Raw genomic sequence first — 17,340 nt, 5'->3', positions numbered from 1 at the left:
GCGTGTTATCAATATCATGTCTATGTCTTCAGTCCAGAGCTGGAAGGAACATGTTTAGCCTGTGGCTTAGCATAACGAGTGAAGTAAGGGGGAAACAGCTAGCCTGGCTCTGTCTTCAGTTCAAAAGTACAGCTACCAACAATAACCATGTGAACATCTCAGCCAAAAACAGACATGTGTTATATACGTAGAATCAATGACGCTACGAGAGATGCCACACATAAAACCCTCATATCATCGTTACCCAGCATGCCCTGCTAAAATGTTTAATGTGACTACACATTGTGGTTATTAGGCCACTGCTAGCTGAGACCTGGTCAAAATATTAATTCTGGTTCCTTTTATACCTATGTTTCTGTTACTGTGGTTCAGTGGAGTGTTTTCACACCTGCCGTGTTTGGTTTGATTGAAACAAACAGGTTCTTTTCCAGCTTTGCTGCTGTGCGTTTGTGCAGGTGAGAACATAGCAATCACACTTGCATCAAAAGTGGACCGAGATCCTGTTGAAGGTTCTCTCGTCGCTTATGCCCGCTGCATTTTGGTTCTTCACCAACTCAACAACTGATTCAGACCAGAGGCAATGATAGGTGTGAAAGAGAACTGAACCTGTTAAAATTAATGACAGTTAGGTGCAGTTTATACGAAAACACGAAACGGTGCATCCGCGAAAATACTTTCGCGGATGCACTATATCATTTACATGAAAACAGCAAACGCAGGCATGAAACCGCAAGTTTTTGAAATCAACTCCCAGGGAGGAAATTTTGGAAAACACAACTGTTTTGGTTTCTTGTAAACACCAAAACCATTTTCCCTGGTAACGCTGACGTCACGGCTCCACTTCACACATGTGTAGTCTATAACATTTGCTGTCAAAATACCCACACGCGAGTTATAAAGTTAGAAGACAACATAACATGCACGCCGTGTCAACGCGGCACCATCACTGTGATCAGCGGAGAGTGTCGTGGAGGGCACAAATAGCCTATAACACTCGCCAATTTAGTCCAAGCGATTAGTAAATTATTGAGACCACCCGCCACTTTGGCTGGGGAAAGATTTATGCTCTGCCGGTTTTTCTAGCAAAATAAACACGTGTCATCACCACCTGTAATGCCAGGGACAAGTTACTAACAAAAGGAGCATTAAAGCTACGGCTTCACAGTAAAAGCATTTCACTGGCTAAACATTAATAGCATTTCACTGGACAAACGTGAGTTGACTTTTATTTTGAAGTAAGCCTAACAGGAAGGTCTCAATGGGATTTACCTGTATAAATAAAGGTTGAAAAAAAAGGTAGCCGCTCACAAAGCCCCTTCACTATCAGCATGTCTTCTGTTTTCACGAGTTCAATGTGGTGGAATAAGAGGCCAGAAAGCTTGTCATTTACAATACTTGTAACCCTAAGCTTACACCAACCGCTTTATGAATGTTAGTGGCATTAATTTTCAGTTACAGTAAAGTTTTATGGATCAAATTGTACCGGAAGAGCTATCTACTAGGCTAAGTGTCACCGCTGACTATTGACTTGGCATGCCTACTACAGCGATTTCGGCCAGTTTTCTCTGAAAACATGTGTATGAGTGAAGATTTTTTTTTTTTTTTTAGATTTTTTTTTGGCATTTTTATGCTTTATTGATAGTGTAGAGACAGAGTTGAAATGGGGCAGAGAAGGGAGTGACATGCAGAGAACGAACGCGGGCTGGAATCGAACCCGGGTCCGCTGCTGGCCGAGGCCCATGGGGGGGACGCCCCACCAACTGAGCTAAGGGCGCCCCCACGAGTGAAGATTTCAAATAAATTGCGTCTGAACGGGTTAACTTTAGAAACCAAAAACGGGTAAACTGTCACGTTTTCACCGTGTTAAGGGCCCCTCAGTCTGAAATAGTAAGAAAGCACAAATGTATTGAGCAGAATATTGGTGTCTTTTCTCAAGAAAGCAGATACCTGGTGAATGTCTAATCATAACTGGTGTAAGTGTGTGTGTGTGTGTGTGTGTGTGTGTGTGTGTGTGTGTGTGTGTGTGTGTGTGTGTGTGTGTGTGTGTGTGTCTGCCATCCACAGCATGTGTCAGCAGCGTGGCCCTCACCTCAATGCATCCAGTGTTGTGTTAAAAAGCACAGCGGACTTATTCATGAGGTCTCTGCAGCAGTTTGTGTAAACAGTTCGGCCTTCAGGAGCTCCTGGAAGTGTGAATTTCTCTGTTGACGAATGGGAAGGAAAAGGAGAAAGAGGGGGAATGGGTTAGTCTTGGCTCATCATGGGCTGAGCTTCTCACACTACATACTGTTTACTGTTGGCCACTGTTCAGTGTCCGGAAAGGAGCACAGAGGTTGCACATGTTTGATTTGGGTTTTTTTGATCAAAGGAATTGCTTTAAAAAACTCATCCAGGTCAAGAGCTTCCTTACGCTTGGTTCGTTGTGACCAGGCTTTGTGCTGCGTTGTGGGCCCTGCTGTGTTGTTTTCAATGGGTTCAACACATGCTTGTGGTAGTAACATTCAAATGACAGGTCCCACTGATAGTAGTTTCAGGTGAATTTCCATTTCCCATTGGTTCAAGTGGTTGTTGAAGTGTCGGCTTTACTAATAAACAATTACTTTCTTTCTCGTTTGTGACAATTCTTTACTTCTAGCCATGATGGCAGAAAGGGATTAGGGCTGTTGCTGCTAAACGTCCAATTTTACATTAAAGGCCTTTTCACACCACTGCACGGCACATCACCACCTCTATCTATTTAAATGATGGAAGGGTGGCAGAGGGGAGCGGTTACAACCGTGGCGGTTGGACCAAGAAGCAGTTGCCGTGAACGCGCACAGATTTTGCCCTGTCGCTCAAAGTTCCCCGTGTTGACACTTTTGGCAGAAGAAGCCGGGCGGCAAGGCAGAAATACAAGGCGTCGTTGGTTACTTTAGACTTGGTTTGCAGCTCTGGTCTTCTCCCACACAATTTCTCTGCTGCTGAACTGCCATTTTCTGACCATTTCCTGTTATCATTCCATGTCAATCTCACCCTTTCTATTACCAAGCATCCACGCACCATCATATTTCGCAACATTAAGAATGTCAACCCGGACACTGTCTCCTCACATATCAATAGCCTTCTGTACCCACACACCTTCACACACTGATGATTTGATCTCCCACTATAACCTCGGTCTCCATACTATACTCAATACTGTTGCACCTCAAATAACAAAAACTGTCTCATTCACCCACTCTGCTCCCTGGTACACCCCGGAACTGAGGCAAATTAAAACCAAAGCACGGCAGTTTATACAATAAAACCGGATTAACCATTCACAAAGACATGTACTACAACCACATCACACTCTACAAGGATTCCATCAACCGCACCAAATCAAACTACTTTTCATCCATCATCAGCTCACAAGATGGAAACTCTAAATTCCTATTCAAATTCGTCAACACAACTCTCAGACCCCCGGACTCCTTACCCCCCCATCTCTACTGTACTTCCTTCTGCGACTCTTTAATGACATTTTTCAATAACAAAATCAGCAACATCCACCGCCAACTCACCAGTGACCCCCACCTCGCCTCCAACCCCCTCCCTCACATACCCTGTGATCTCCAACTGCCAACCCAGTCTCTCTCTGCCTTCACACTCCCGTCTCCCGCTGAAATCAAGGACCTCATTCATAAATCCAAATCTTCCTCCTGTCACCTCGACCCCCTCCCCACAGTCCTCGTCAAAGCCTGCCTTCCCTCTCTGCTCCCCCTCATATCAGATATCATTCACTCCTCCCTCACCACTGGAATTGTTCCCACCCCCTTCAAAACTGCTGCAATAACCCCTATTCTTAAAAAACCTGGAGCTGACCCCAACGACCTCAACAATTTCCTTCCCATTTCCAGCCTTCCATTCATTTCCAAAATATTAGAAAAAATAGTCGCCTCTCAGCTCCATTCCCACCTATCCCACCACAATCTGTATGAACACTTCCAATCTTGTTTCCGCCCCCTCCATAGTACTGAAACAGCCCTCCTCAAGATCACTGATGCACTCCTCATGGCAGCTGACTCCGGACTCCTCACCATCCTCATCCTGTTAGATCTGACTGCGGCCTTCGACACCATCTCCCACACCATACTCCTCAATAGACTGGCATCCATAGGCATTCACCACACCACTTTCAACTGGTTCCAATCATACCTCTCAGGCCGCACTCAGTTCATCAAACTCAAGTCCTTCACTTCCCAACCCTCCCCCGTCACCACAGGTGTTCCCCAGGACTCAGTCCTGGGGCCCCTGCTTTTTATCATCTACCTCCTCCCCATCTGCAATATATTCCGTCACTACAACATCCTCTTCCACCTGTACGCGGATGACACCCAGCTCTATCTCTCCACCAAACCTGACTCCGCCCTTCTACCATCACACCTCTCTCAATGTCTCTCCGATTTAAAAACCTGGTTTTCCTCCAATTTCCTGCAACTCAACTGCAATAAAACTGAGTTTCTTCTCACTGGTACAAAATCCACACTCGCCAAACTCAGCTGCTTCTCTATCCCAATCAATAACACTCCCGTTTTCCCCTCCCCTCAGGTTAAGAGTCTGGGTCTCATCCTCGATAGCACACTGTCTTTTCAATCACACATAAACAATATCACCCGCACTGCCTATTTCCACCTCCGCAATATCAACCGTCTCCGGCCCTCCCTCACCCCTCACTCCACTGCCATCCTGGTCCACAGTCTAGTCACCTCGAGACCAGACTACTGCAACTCCCTCCTCTTCGGTCTCCCCCCAAAAAAAAACACAAACTACAACTGGTCCAAAACTCTGCAGCAAGAATCATCACCAGAACACCCTCCTCCCACCACATCACCCCTGTCCTGCACCAGCTTCATTGGCTCCCAGTTCACTTCCACATTAAATTCAAGGTCCTCCTCTAATACCTTCAAAACCATCCATAACCTTGCCCCCCCATACCTAACAGACCTCATCCAAATTGCCACTCCCTCCCGTGCACTCCGCTCCTCCTCCTCTGTTCACCTCACTGTCCCCTCTGCCCGTCTCAAGACGATGGGGAGCAGAGCCTTCAGCCGCTCTGCTCCCCTGCTCTGGAATGCACTACCCCCCGACATCCGCAACACTGAATCCATAACCCAGTTCAAATCCAAACTCAAAACCCACCTTTTTAAATCTGCATACCCCACCTGAACCTACCTTCCTCATCACCTCACCACCCATTCTGTACTTATTTTAAACAGTTTTTAAGGCGACCTTGAGAGCTTTGAAAGGCGCCTCCAAATAAAATGCATTATTATTATTATTATTATTATTATTATTATTATTATTACTGAGTTTCCTGGAGCTGTATAACACGATTCTACCATTTATTAGTTCAATGTTTTTCTAGAGGAATTTGTTTTCAGACGGAACTGTATTTTCTCCCTCCACTTTTATTCTTCATAAATGCTCATATACAGGGACCATAACACCGTTCTTCATGGTGTAAGAGACAAAGAAGTATGGTGGACTTCTGGAAAAAATGCGAAACTAAATTTCCATCAACCTCAGCTGTCTTTTGTCTTTAGTGCTACATGATCTGCTACCTGTCCTTACTGTGTGTGTGCTGAAAAATAATCCATTGTTAATACACAGCCAAGGCACTGTAAACTGGTATGTTGCTAGCTAACACCAGATATTTTGTTTCAGCGCGCACACACACACACAGGTAGTGGATCGTGTGGAGATATTCACTGATTTTGACAAAAAAGTGGCAAGCATTCTCCAGAATTGCTTACTCCAACTTTAGCATGCCTGATTTCAGTTTTGGCATATCACGTTTGTGAGCATACTTTTATATAAAGAATACTTTCATACCTGGTCATGTGAACTGAAGACTTGAAAATTGCAGGTGCATGTGAATGCGTGTGTAAATGTGGTTCTAAATGGATCGGCCCTATGTGATAGACTGGTGACATCTCCAGGGTGTGGACCCTTCCTCTATAGCCCAGTTTGTGTAGGCTGTAGGCCAACTATAAAGATGGATAAGGAGGGAAGATATAGACAATATGCTGCTGTTGCTGTGTTTCAACATGGCTGTCTCCATAGGTATTTGACAGGGGGATGTGAGAGGTCTTGGGAGTTGGCTGGACAAATAGTCAGAAGCTGCATCCAGACAGTAAATCCTTCTATAGGGCTTGGGCAGTTCTGCTTCGTTGATGTTCCTGCCCGTCTAGTCACTTGCCTAGATATTTCAAATCCCCCAGGATGTCACTTTTTCCCATCACGCAAATGGTAAAGTATTCCCACTGACTTGTTTCAGAGCTCACCATATAACACATACATGAAATACAGTATAGACAGCAGGTGACAAAAGAACATTTGATGAATCATTTTTTGTGGCCTTCACAGACACTGGAACTCAGCTCAGAATGCTACAGGTCTACTGGAATGCGCTGTGTTTTACCCATGTATATTATGCAGTGCAGCATTAGGAGAACTGGGTATATGCTGCCCACATCACCTGCACAACCAGCTACTAAACGAAATATAAAATTCACAACACGTTTTGAGTTTAATCTCCTGGCATTTGGTGAGGTTAGTTTTCAATGATGTTTGAATAAGATCATGTGTCAAATAAAAATGTTGGTTAGGTTAAGTGTGTGAGCAGTAACATTTCGGCAGTAGAAAACCGTTTAATATTTAATAAAAAGCGACTATTGTTGCAAGTCTAAATATATATAAAATAGATAGCTCCGTTAAGTTAACATATTCATACAGTATCTATGACTTACAGCCCTAATGTAGGCAACCCTGACTGAAGGGGATGTCTTTTTGTGATAGGGTCATTTTTTATTTCTTGAAATGTATTCAATGTCAAGCTAATATCACTGCATGGAATGGTAAACCTGAAGACTAAATACAGGCACCAAGCTGGCAAGAGGTTGTGCATGTGGCCAGTAAAAATGAATGAAAGGCCCATTTGGAGCCAGTTATAAGGGAACTTCTTTAGGGTTTAGGAGGAAGAGGAACCTTTTACATCCTCTGTTTGCCAGATGTGGAAAGCCGAGCTCAGGTAGGCGCTACAGGATGTCTCTGGTTACAAAGAATGTATATAAGTCAATTATGTCCGCGAGGCAGTTGGCTCACTCCGTTCTTGGGAGACTTAAACATTTTGTATGTGACATTAGTTATAAGAATTCAATAGTGTCAGTTTAAGTTTGTTTTAATGAACTGGTACATTAGCCAGAGATACTTTTTTCCACTGTTGACAATAAAGTTGTATTATATTTTATTACATAAGGGAAAATGATTTTTTTAAGGTTTAAACTGTGTGACTGTGCTGTTCTGAAAGAGGAATATAGAGAGAGTCATTTGCTTCTTTCAGTTTACTTTACGGTCACCCTCCCTGGTCAATTTTGAGATTTTTGTCTTTTTTAATTCCTTAACATGTCTTCTTTCATAGTATACATAAAAGGTCAAACATTTACATTTAGGTGTTTAGTTGAATAGTTTTGTTCAGTACTCTGTCAGAGCAAAAATGCTTAACTTCTAACGCACTTTCTTCAACTAAACTTTCCATTATCATTCTCAGTAGTAGTTTATTACAGAAGGATTTGTTCATATGTTGTTCATTGTCTGATTTTTATATTAATTTTCTTCTTCATAACATGCCAAAAAAATGCAAAGACCTGTATGTAGTATTTTTTTTGATTTATAGAATGAAAAAAGCCTGTATCCAAAATCGAAGTATTGAACAAAAAGGTTCATATCAACATATATTGAAAAGAAATTGTGAAAAAAAAACCTCCCCTCCATCTCTCTCTCTCTGTCTCTCTCTCTTTCTCTCTCTCTCTCTCTGCCTGCCACTGTCAGCTGGTCTCAGTCCATGTGTCAAAGCAGCTCTGTGGTTGTATACTCCCTCTAAACAAACCGTGTGTGTCTTTTGCTAATTCCGGGCTTCTGCCTTACGTTACAACAGCCATCAATTTAAGACCCCCGGGGCCTCCTAACTCAGCTTGCTGTGGGACGCTGTCAAGCTGTCCTCCACAACCCCCCCCCCCCCCCACACACACACACACACACATGGTTTCCAGCCCTATACCATGCTGTACGAGTGTATGTTCCCCAAGCATCTGTCTGACATGGCCAAACACATATGGCTGTCGGTGCCGCGCGTGTCACACCGCTTCTGTGTGTTAGCGTCTGTCAAACACTTCCACACACATGGTCGTGAGTATAGCGTATGTGAGGGATGGAGCTCATGCTGCTACTGTGCATTGTTTGGCTGTGTGTGTCAGGGGTTCCGCCATAAATGCCGGTATAGAAATGTTCAGCATTTATGATTTTTTTTGAAGTAACTTATTATATTTATTTAAGTTTAAAAATTGTCAGTTGGGTATTTGCTAGAAACTGTTTTTATCGTGTAGTCTCCAAAAAAGAAACTTAATATTTCTCACAGAATGTATTCCCAGATTGGCCTAATATCTGATAATCTTCCCTGGCTATAAGTATGGTGAATTACCTCAATTCTTTATATCACACTCAAATACGTGTCTAATCCGAAAGTATACATACCACTCAATTTTAAAGATCGTATTTCTATCGGTTCACTGGCACAGTCATTTCTGGTGTTTTCTGAAATGATTGTTCTTGCTTTAGTGGCGACTGTGGCTCAGGTGGTAGAGCGGGTCGGCCAACGATCGAAGGGTTGACGGTTCGACTCCTGCCCTGCCACTTGTGTCATGGTTGATTGTGTCCTTGGGCAAGACACTTCACCCACCTTGCCTGGTGTGAATGTGTATGACTGCTGTGTGTTTGAGGTGGTGGTCGGAGGGGCCGTAGGCGCTGAATAGCAGCCACGCTTCTGTCAGTTTGCCCCAGGGCAGCTGTGGCTACTATCATAGTTTACCACCACCGATATGACTGTGTGTGTGAATAAATGGAACCTGGAACCCTGTAAAGCGCTTTGAGTGCCTAGAAAAGCGCTATATAAATCCAAGCCATCATTATTAGTGAGTCAGGGAAGCATGCATATCTCTCTCTCTGCACACTTACTGTATACGTATAACCACGCATTACAAATTGCATACTTTTTACTTTTCTACTTACTACAACTGATCATAGAAAGTATGTTAGTTAACATGCAGTAGGCACACAATTGGCAAATACTTTTTACTTATTTATTTCATCATAACATTGCTCCTTGAACTTGTCTCTTGCTTATGCATCTGTCTTCGCCGCTGGTTGTTTTCACTCGGAGGCTCCATCGTTATGCTGTAACTTCTGCTGCAGTGGCTTGTGGGTCAGAATCGCCCAAAAAAGTGAAGTGATGTAGTAATAGGGCATTCAGGTATTTTTTAGCATGCTGCTTCTGACCACATATTTTTGAACCTCCTAAATCTTTTTCAATCATACTAAATAGCAGGGAAGTACGGGGATTGGAACGCAGCCTATCTCCATTCGAGTATAGCTTGTTCAACGTGAGATCACAAACTAATTTCGAAATGTGGAAGTAGACCTCTAACTAGTCTCACACTAAGAAAACCCTGTTTTTCTCTGTCCACTGTCTGTCTGTCATGCACACATATCCTCATGAGCTATTTTTCTCTCTCTTTTTTCACAGATGTCATCTCTCCTACACACTTCAACCCTTACTTCAGACGGCTGACGTTTGACGTGTCCTCCATGGAGAAGAACGCCTCCAACCTGGTGAAGGCCGAGCTCCGGATCTTCAGGCTACAAAACCCCGGGGCCCGTGTGTCCGAGCAGCGCATTGAGCTCTATCAGGTACACACACACTGGATCACTGCAGTCAGGAGCTGCCACTGTCCCCTTCTGTCAAAATCAGCTAATGTCTACTCATCATCCCTTACCTGTCTGTCGTGTGTGTATCGTGTTGACACGAAGGGAACCTGACCAATCAGAGCAGACCAGTGTTTTCTGGGACGTGGGGTCTTAAAGAGAGTTGTGTTTAGGGCTCTAAGCAGATTCTTCTTCCCAGAGAGGCTCTTCTATGACTCCCACATGGGCATACCAGACAGCAAAACATTGCATTAAACACAGTCTGGATGAAACCAAGGTTCTGTTTCTGAATCAGGAATCAGATGAACACATACGAAAACTAGACTACAGGAGGTGTAAATGAACATTCACAACTGTGGTGTGGTAAAAAAAAACAGAAAACCTTATTTTGAGGAATAAAAACTATATGTCTTAATTGTATTTAGAACGTTCTGCACTTGTGTTGGTACTATTCAAAAGTGAGCAGGGATAGCTGTTTGAAACAAAGTGAAGTATAGACTTAGTTATTGGGCTGCCTGTCTGTCAGCCTGTCTGCACCAGCCTGATCCCATGCTATGTTTACATCTAGACAAGGAGATGACAGCTGGGCTAAACACAGGAGATGTTCTCATGCAAACACAGCGCCTGTAAATGTGTGAGGGAGGAAGGGACGGGCCGGTACAAAGAGACCCGATAAAATCCCCCCCATCCCGACACACACACACACACATACACACACACACACACACACACACACACACACACACACACACACACACACACACACACACACACACATACACTTATTCATGTCTATACATAGCACAACTTAACACCCTATCTAGAAATGTTTTAAAATATGTCTGAGAAGTTTGAACTTTGCTGTGATAAATATATGCTCTACATGCTTGTCTAGATCACACATTGAAAAACCAAGGACAATGACTTAAAGCACCATTTGTTAGAATTGTTGGTGAAGTTAAACTAAGTTGATTGATTGATTGATTGATTTGAAATAAAAATTAGTTTGATGAAATGTTTTCAACTTTTAATGGCACTATGCAGAAACGGTGTTACGTTGTCATGGTGTTGCGAAGAGTCTTAGAGATGAAGTCAGGGTGGAGGACTTTGACTTTTTCCCATCTATCTCCCAAAAAAAGTCAATATATGTTTTTTATTTTAACCATGCCCAACATCTCTCTCGCTCTCTCTTGCGTGAAAAAAGTATTTGAGCTACCTAACCTGAACCAAACTTTAATTACAGAGGTGGTGAATCAAAAAAGGACACTCATAGTCATTTAAGAAGCTATTTACAGGTGACCCATTTTTTTTTTTTTTGGGTGGGTGGGGTCAAGGTTGCAGGACTTCTTGGACAGGACTGTGCTGCAAAGAGCATTGGGTATTTCTATGTATCCCTTTAGAATACCCCCTAAAACAAACCTTATTATTGCTGTTTCACAACCTCGTCGTGCCTATCCGTTTTGTCCACAGATTTTAGGACACAAAGACCTGACGTCGCCAACACAGCGGTATATTGACAGCAAGGTGGTACGAACACAGACAGAGGGAGAGTGGCTGTCCTTTGACGTGACAGAGGCAGTGAGTGAATGGCTGAACCACAGGGGTGAGTTGCATGTTCCATTTCCATCCACTGGAGCACATTCATTCCTCATCAGTTATTGTTGTTTCTGTTAGACATAACATCACTGTGACTGTTTGTTTCTCCCAACAGATAGAAACAGTGGATTCAAGATCAGCCTTCACTGCCCATGCTGCACCTTTGTGCCATCAAATAACTACATTATTCCCAACAAGAGTGAAGAGCTGGAGGCACGGTTCGCAGGTTATTTCACTAATGAATTGTTAAGGGTTGTTCAAGAATAAGTCTGATGATGTTCTATATTTCATTAATGTAAACAAAACCCATTGAAAGACCCTACACCAACAATGTGTTAGTACAACCTCTTAAGCACTCTTTGTCGCTCAGCATCAAGCCCATTGGTTTCTACTGTTGTGTTTAAGCAACATTTATTCTGCTACTATAGTCATACTGTGCGTGTGCTGAAAAATAAATCTGGTGATCACACACAGCCTACGGTCTGTATACTGGTATGTTAACAACAGGTATGTAAACAGAGTGGCCAATCTTAGCTAGCAACATTTTTTAGTGTCCAATGCATTGGTTTACCTGCAGAAATAATGACATTCCCCTAAAGCCCTGACTGTAGCGTGTGTATTACGCGTTATGTATTAGAAATTGTTAGCATACCTGCATGCCAAACTATGATTGTGTTAATAGAAGTTGTGCAGTTGACAAGTTAATGGGTAGCCACGTTAATGCCTTTAGTCTGTCTAATTTGATAAATGGTGATCACATCAAATCTTTTGATCTGTTAATTAGCACGTAGCAAGTACTTGCGTGCAGTTCATTGATATCTTTGTCATGTTTTTCTAGGTATAGATGACAGCTTCATCCATGGCAGTGACCTGAAAGTGTTTAAAAAGCGGCGGCACAGCGCTCGAGCGCCACACCTTCTCCTCATGCTGCTGCCTTCATACCGGCTGGAGTCCCAGACCCAGCACAAGAGCCATCGGTCCAAGAGAGCCCTGGATGCCGCATACTGCTCCAGGTACTAACCTAGAATTCACTCTATTCACACACTTACTCTTAGAACACACTCGCCCAGAGAGAATCTATCTCCCCTCTGTAGGTTCTCCTTACACACATTCACCTGAAATGTGCCTAAGGTGTAAGGAATCCTTTGTGGAATTTGAACTGTTAGTAGTTGTGTTTATACACTGGTAAGCATCCAAATGATCCCATGTCACATTATTTGCATACATTCTCTGATGGTTTGTCTGTACAGGGACAGTGTTCCATGGCAACAGTTTGGCTGCCATATTTTTGAAAATCAGCCATGATTTTGTTACGTAAGTGGTAGTTGGGCTCCCATCATAAAGAGGGAGTAAAAGGCTAATAGGCTACAGCAGAGCCTAGTGGACAGGCTGGGGGGTATGGTTTGACTGCATCCTAGATGTATGGGCCTGAGACATCAGTATGGGGATCACTCGTACTTGCATCATGTACCAGTGATTTAAGCCAGTTGGGGTGCAGCCAGTTGGTAAAATGAAGACCAGCCAGGTTGTTTTGTTCTGGATGAGCTTCAGATGCTTATACACCTTCTGGTTGAGGGACATACTGAAGTGGGCAGGTTTCCACAAGAGCAGATTGTTGCAGCAGTGTTGGCAACGAAGAACAACTGGTCATCCAGTGGACATCAAGGTTTCTTGCTATCCAGAGGAAGAGCATCTCAGTCTCAGAAACAGAGGAGGGGACCTGGAAGAGAGCCCTGATGGACACCAGTAGTGAGGTTACAAGGTTCAGACACAGATTCTCTCCATGTTAGCCTGTAATGTTCCTGGAGGTCAAATGTGAACAGGGAGAGTGCAGAGCCTGAGATTCAAAGTTATTCAAGGTTGGAGAGGAGGATCTGGAAGTCCACCATGGCACTAGCTCCTGAAAGGTTGAATGGATGATGAGGAGAGGTTGAATGCTCTAGCAATGTGAAATTAATCTGTGATGGTGAAAGAGGACAAGTTTTAGTTGAGTGATTTACCTTGAAACCAGACTGGCTTCTAAAAGAGTCTTCAATCTTGCTGCTTTAATATTGTGAGAAAAATAACCATGGTCATTGTCAAGTAAAAGTAGCGATATTCAGACATTGCGGACCCTTCACCTCTACCCTTACTCTCTCTTTATATACATGGAAAATATACACCATACTCAGACAAGAGCAGGAACTCAGTTCCTTCCGCACCACGTTTTCACACCCGCTCTTCATCTCTTTGTAGAAACGTTCAGGACAACTGCTGCTTACGGTCACTCTACATCGATTTCAAGAAGGACTTGGGCTGGAGGTGGATCCACGAGCCAAAGGGCTATGAGGCTAACTTCTGTGCCGGGGCCTGTCCCTATCTGTGGAGCGCCGACACCCAGCATTCCAAGGTACAGTATGAGGGACGGCTTCAAATGTTCAGTAAAGTTGAGTTGAGTTAGTAAGGTCAGTAACTTGCGTGAGAATGATTGTATCCTCTTCACTTTCTTCCATATTGTCCTCATGGTATGGCTCTATTTCTTTTGTTCCAGGTCTTAGGCCTATACAACACGATAAACCCCGAGGCATCGGCATCGCCCTGCTGTGTCTCCCAGGACCTGGAGCCCCTCACCATCCTCTACTACATCGGCAAGACCCCCAAAATAGAGCAGCTCTCCAATATGAAGGTCAAGTCCTGCAAATGCAGCTAGAAGCCCCTTGCAAGCCAGCACAAATACTCTCTTCCTCTCTCCTTCCTTCACACATACACACATACAGTGGACTTAGGCATACTTACAGTCAAACAACAACAACAGCTGTACTTTTTCTTCCATGCACTTTTATACTCACAGCAATGTGTCTACAAGGGCATGGTCAGGAGTGGTGTGTTGGAATTAGAGGTACAGAAAAATCCAATGCTAGTTCAATGCATACACAACATACAGGACCGGTGCCGTCATGATACCAGAAGCTTGACTTTGATACCAAAGAACCAGAATAGCAGTGTTGCATTGTAGTTTTTGGTTGGACATGGGTTCACAATGCATTCACAAGCAGACATAAAGAAGACATGAGTAGAGGTTACAGTTTGCTTTTAGTATGTTGTTCAGTGCTTGGCTTCTCAAGCATTGAGAGCTGCTGGCTAGCCAATGTCAACATGCAGTGTTTAATACACGTCAAACCTTTTTTCTCCTGGAGGAAAGGCAGCACAATTATTTGGTGCTGCACATATGCAGTTCGAGTTGTGATGAACTGGTCAATGCCAAGCGTGATAAAGCCAGTCAAGGGCCATTTTAAAGTAGATCCCAGCTAATGTAGCGATCAATACATTAATAATGATAGATAACAGCATAGTCGTTAATCCAACACCGGTAATGTCAAAAATATTTGAAGGTCATTTAGACATTCCTGTCATATCTATTAACATGAACATCGTTTTTTTCTTTTTTTTAAATGTAAAATGTCTGGCTAAGCTTATATATGTTCACATTTCTTTAATGACCAAATTCCTTGTTGACCAAATAGTATTTTTTTTTCAACCCCCCTGGTTATTTGTTCAGTTACCTGTTTTTCCAGCAAACACATTTGCCTTATGGTGATTTTGAAATGAAATTTCGGCTGCAAGAACACCTTTGATGGAAATACTGAATGTTTGCAGGATAATGTTTAGCAGTGGTATCAAAGTCATGCCAACATTTGGATACATACATACATACATACATACATACATACATACATACATACATACATACATACATACACACACACACACACACACACACACACACACACACACACACACACACACACACACACACACACACACACACACACATACATACATACATACATACAGGGACATAGAAAAGCTTTTGTACAGGCCCTTTTTTTTGCATTTTGAAGGCCCTGTCAACATGCATCACCTCGCACACTTGTCACAAGAGTAAGGCAAACACTGGAAGTATAAGTGATAAGTGTCTATATGTGAAATAAGTCCTGAAGATAACACAGCCCCAACCCCCTGACACCTACACACCACTTCACTCTCTTCTCTCCCACCTCACCCCCTCCACAGTGCTCCCAGTCACAACACCTCCTCATTTCTTTTTGTCTTTGTTTGGTATCCTCTTGTCATTTTTCAAAATATTTCCATTGTTTTGCTGTTTAAGTTGTTCATAGTTTATGGTTTAGCATCAAGCAAAATTGACCCCAGGTAGAGAGTTGGATAATATCCAGCCTTGCACTGATGATAATATAATATCTACTCCATTTTATAGTTTACAGATGTTGGGAAATTAGGATTTTGATAAGGGTATTGAAAATAAAAGAAAGTGTTGTAAAAATGGCTTTACACACATAGAAGAAAAAATAGATTAAAAAATTGATCGCATTTCATGAGCTTAAGAATTACAGGAACGTCAACTCATGCTTTAGCACAGCAGCCACATATTCAGTCCACACTAACATTGACTAGTTAGCGGGTTCAGGGAAAGGAGATGCTGCCTAGTTGGTAACAGGCAATGGAGCTATATGTTTGGAGACATGCAGTTGGCGAGTGTGATGAAAGATTACAGAAGGTGTAAATGAATTGAGTATTGGTTTGACCTTCAAAAGTGCACTTAGAGCAAAAACCTCATTCAAAACATATCCAAACAGCCACCTCTGTTGCTGTGAAGTGGCGTTTTTTCTTTGTTTCATCAGTGGTCATTTTTCCTCCCATCGTTAAAAAACTTTAATTTCACCCACAAACTTGCAAGAGCTGTCTGTCGGTCATTATCTTTCTTTGTGTCTTTAATAAACAAAACAAATTGCACTGATGCTGTTTTAATATTTACTACTTTAAAAATACCTGGTTTTCTTAGTCAGAAGAACTCCCTCTTCCCCCCCCCCCCCATCTGCCCCCACCACCCCCTTATCAAATGAGGAGTGTTGATGTAGGTGACCCTAAGGGCGTTCAGTGCCACTGGACTTACTCAATAGCAGTAAATAAAGAGAGCTATAGGCACCGACTTTGTCACGACAGAGCTGTTATTTTTTATTTGTGTTTGTTGTTTTTAATGATGATGATGACGATGATGTTTATGATGTTATTGTGACCCACTATGCTGAATTGTAACACAGTGTTGTTGTGGTGCTCCAGTGGTAAATAAATTATTTAAGTTGTGTAAATGTGTGTTCTTTCTTGTTTGTTTCTGAAGTGTGTTACTTAATCCGACTGCTGCAGTGTGTTCTCCAGTCTTCTCTAGAAGATATCATTATTCCAACAGTTGTTCTGACAATGAAAAGCCACATAATTAATCAAGAGTCTCACGTTTCCACCGTTTTTGTAACGCAATCATGCCTCACAACATGATATGTGATCAAAGGACCATACTGTACTCTTTTAAGATTCTAGACCAAAGCAGAGGGGGGTGCTGACGCGAATGCCAAACTGCTCTGTTTTGATGTGGGTACATGTTGTTCAGTGGGTACATGTACAGTAGGTGCAAATGGTTATGCATGTAGCACATCTGACGAGAGTTCAGGTCCCATTTAAGATCTGCAAATTACATGAGCCTTTTTATTACCTGTAACCAAAACATGAACCCAACCTGACCGAGTTGTACTAAAATTGTGCACCCCTGTTCGATACTGGTCCACAACACATTTACCTAGACCTTATCAACATATCAAATTAGACAATCAAAATAAGCGAAATGGAATTAGCTTATCAATGTCCTAACACATTTACACACGGATGATTTGTATCATCATCAGGGTTATGGTAGAGGACAGTAGCCGATTCCATGGTGTTTTTTCTCACAACCCTTAGCACTACTATTTGAATTTACACAATGGCGTTGTGCGTTTGACACATATGCCCTTGTCATGTATCACTGATGTGTGTTATATTTGGGGTGTATTCACACTGGGAAAGTCTGCTAGTTCACTTGCTTAGGTCCAGACCAAATAGAGTTTAGATTTTTTTTGTTTGGTGTGGTCCACT

At 42.7% G+C, this 17,340-nt stretch overlaps 1 protein-coding gene across 1 annotated transcript in view; it reads left to right on the top strand.

Annotated features, from left to right (window-relative positions):
- The window catches only part of tgfb2 (transforming growth factor, beta 2), a 38,355-nt gene extending 21,857 nt beyond the window's left edge, over positions 1 to 16,498 (top strand). Inside the window, exons 2-7 of the mRNA XM_080039224.1 lie at positions 9,602 to 9,765; positions 11,251 to 11,383; positions 11,492 to 11,602; positions 12,215 to 12,389; positions 13,612 to 13,765; positions 13,907 to 16,498. Of these exons, the coding sequence (XP_079895350.1) occupies positions 9,602 to 9,765; positions 11,251 to 11,383; positions 11,492 to 11,602; positions 12,215 to 12,389; positions 13,612 to 13,765; positions 13,907 to 14,065 (896 nt within the window). The 3' untranslated portion in view covers positions 14,066 to 16,498. The remainder of the gene's footprint in view (positions 1 to 9,601; positions 9,766 to 11,250; positions 11,384 to 11,491; positions 11,603 to 12,214; positions 12,390 to 13,611; positions 13,766 to 13,906) is intronic.
- The last annotated feature ends 842 nt before the right edge of the window (positions 16,499 to 17,340 follow it).

The sequence above is a fragment of the Ammodytes marinus genome, assembly GCF_949987685.1.
Source record: "Ammodytes marinus genome assembly, chromosome: 13".
In the NCBI taxonomy this organism is placed as follows: Eukaryota; Metazoa; Chordata; class Actinopteri; order Uranoscopiformes; family Ammodytidae; genus Ammodytes; species Ammodytes marinus.
The sequence above is the reverse complement of the archived record's forward strand: the minus strand, read 5'-3'. Positions and strand labels throughout refer to the sequence as shown.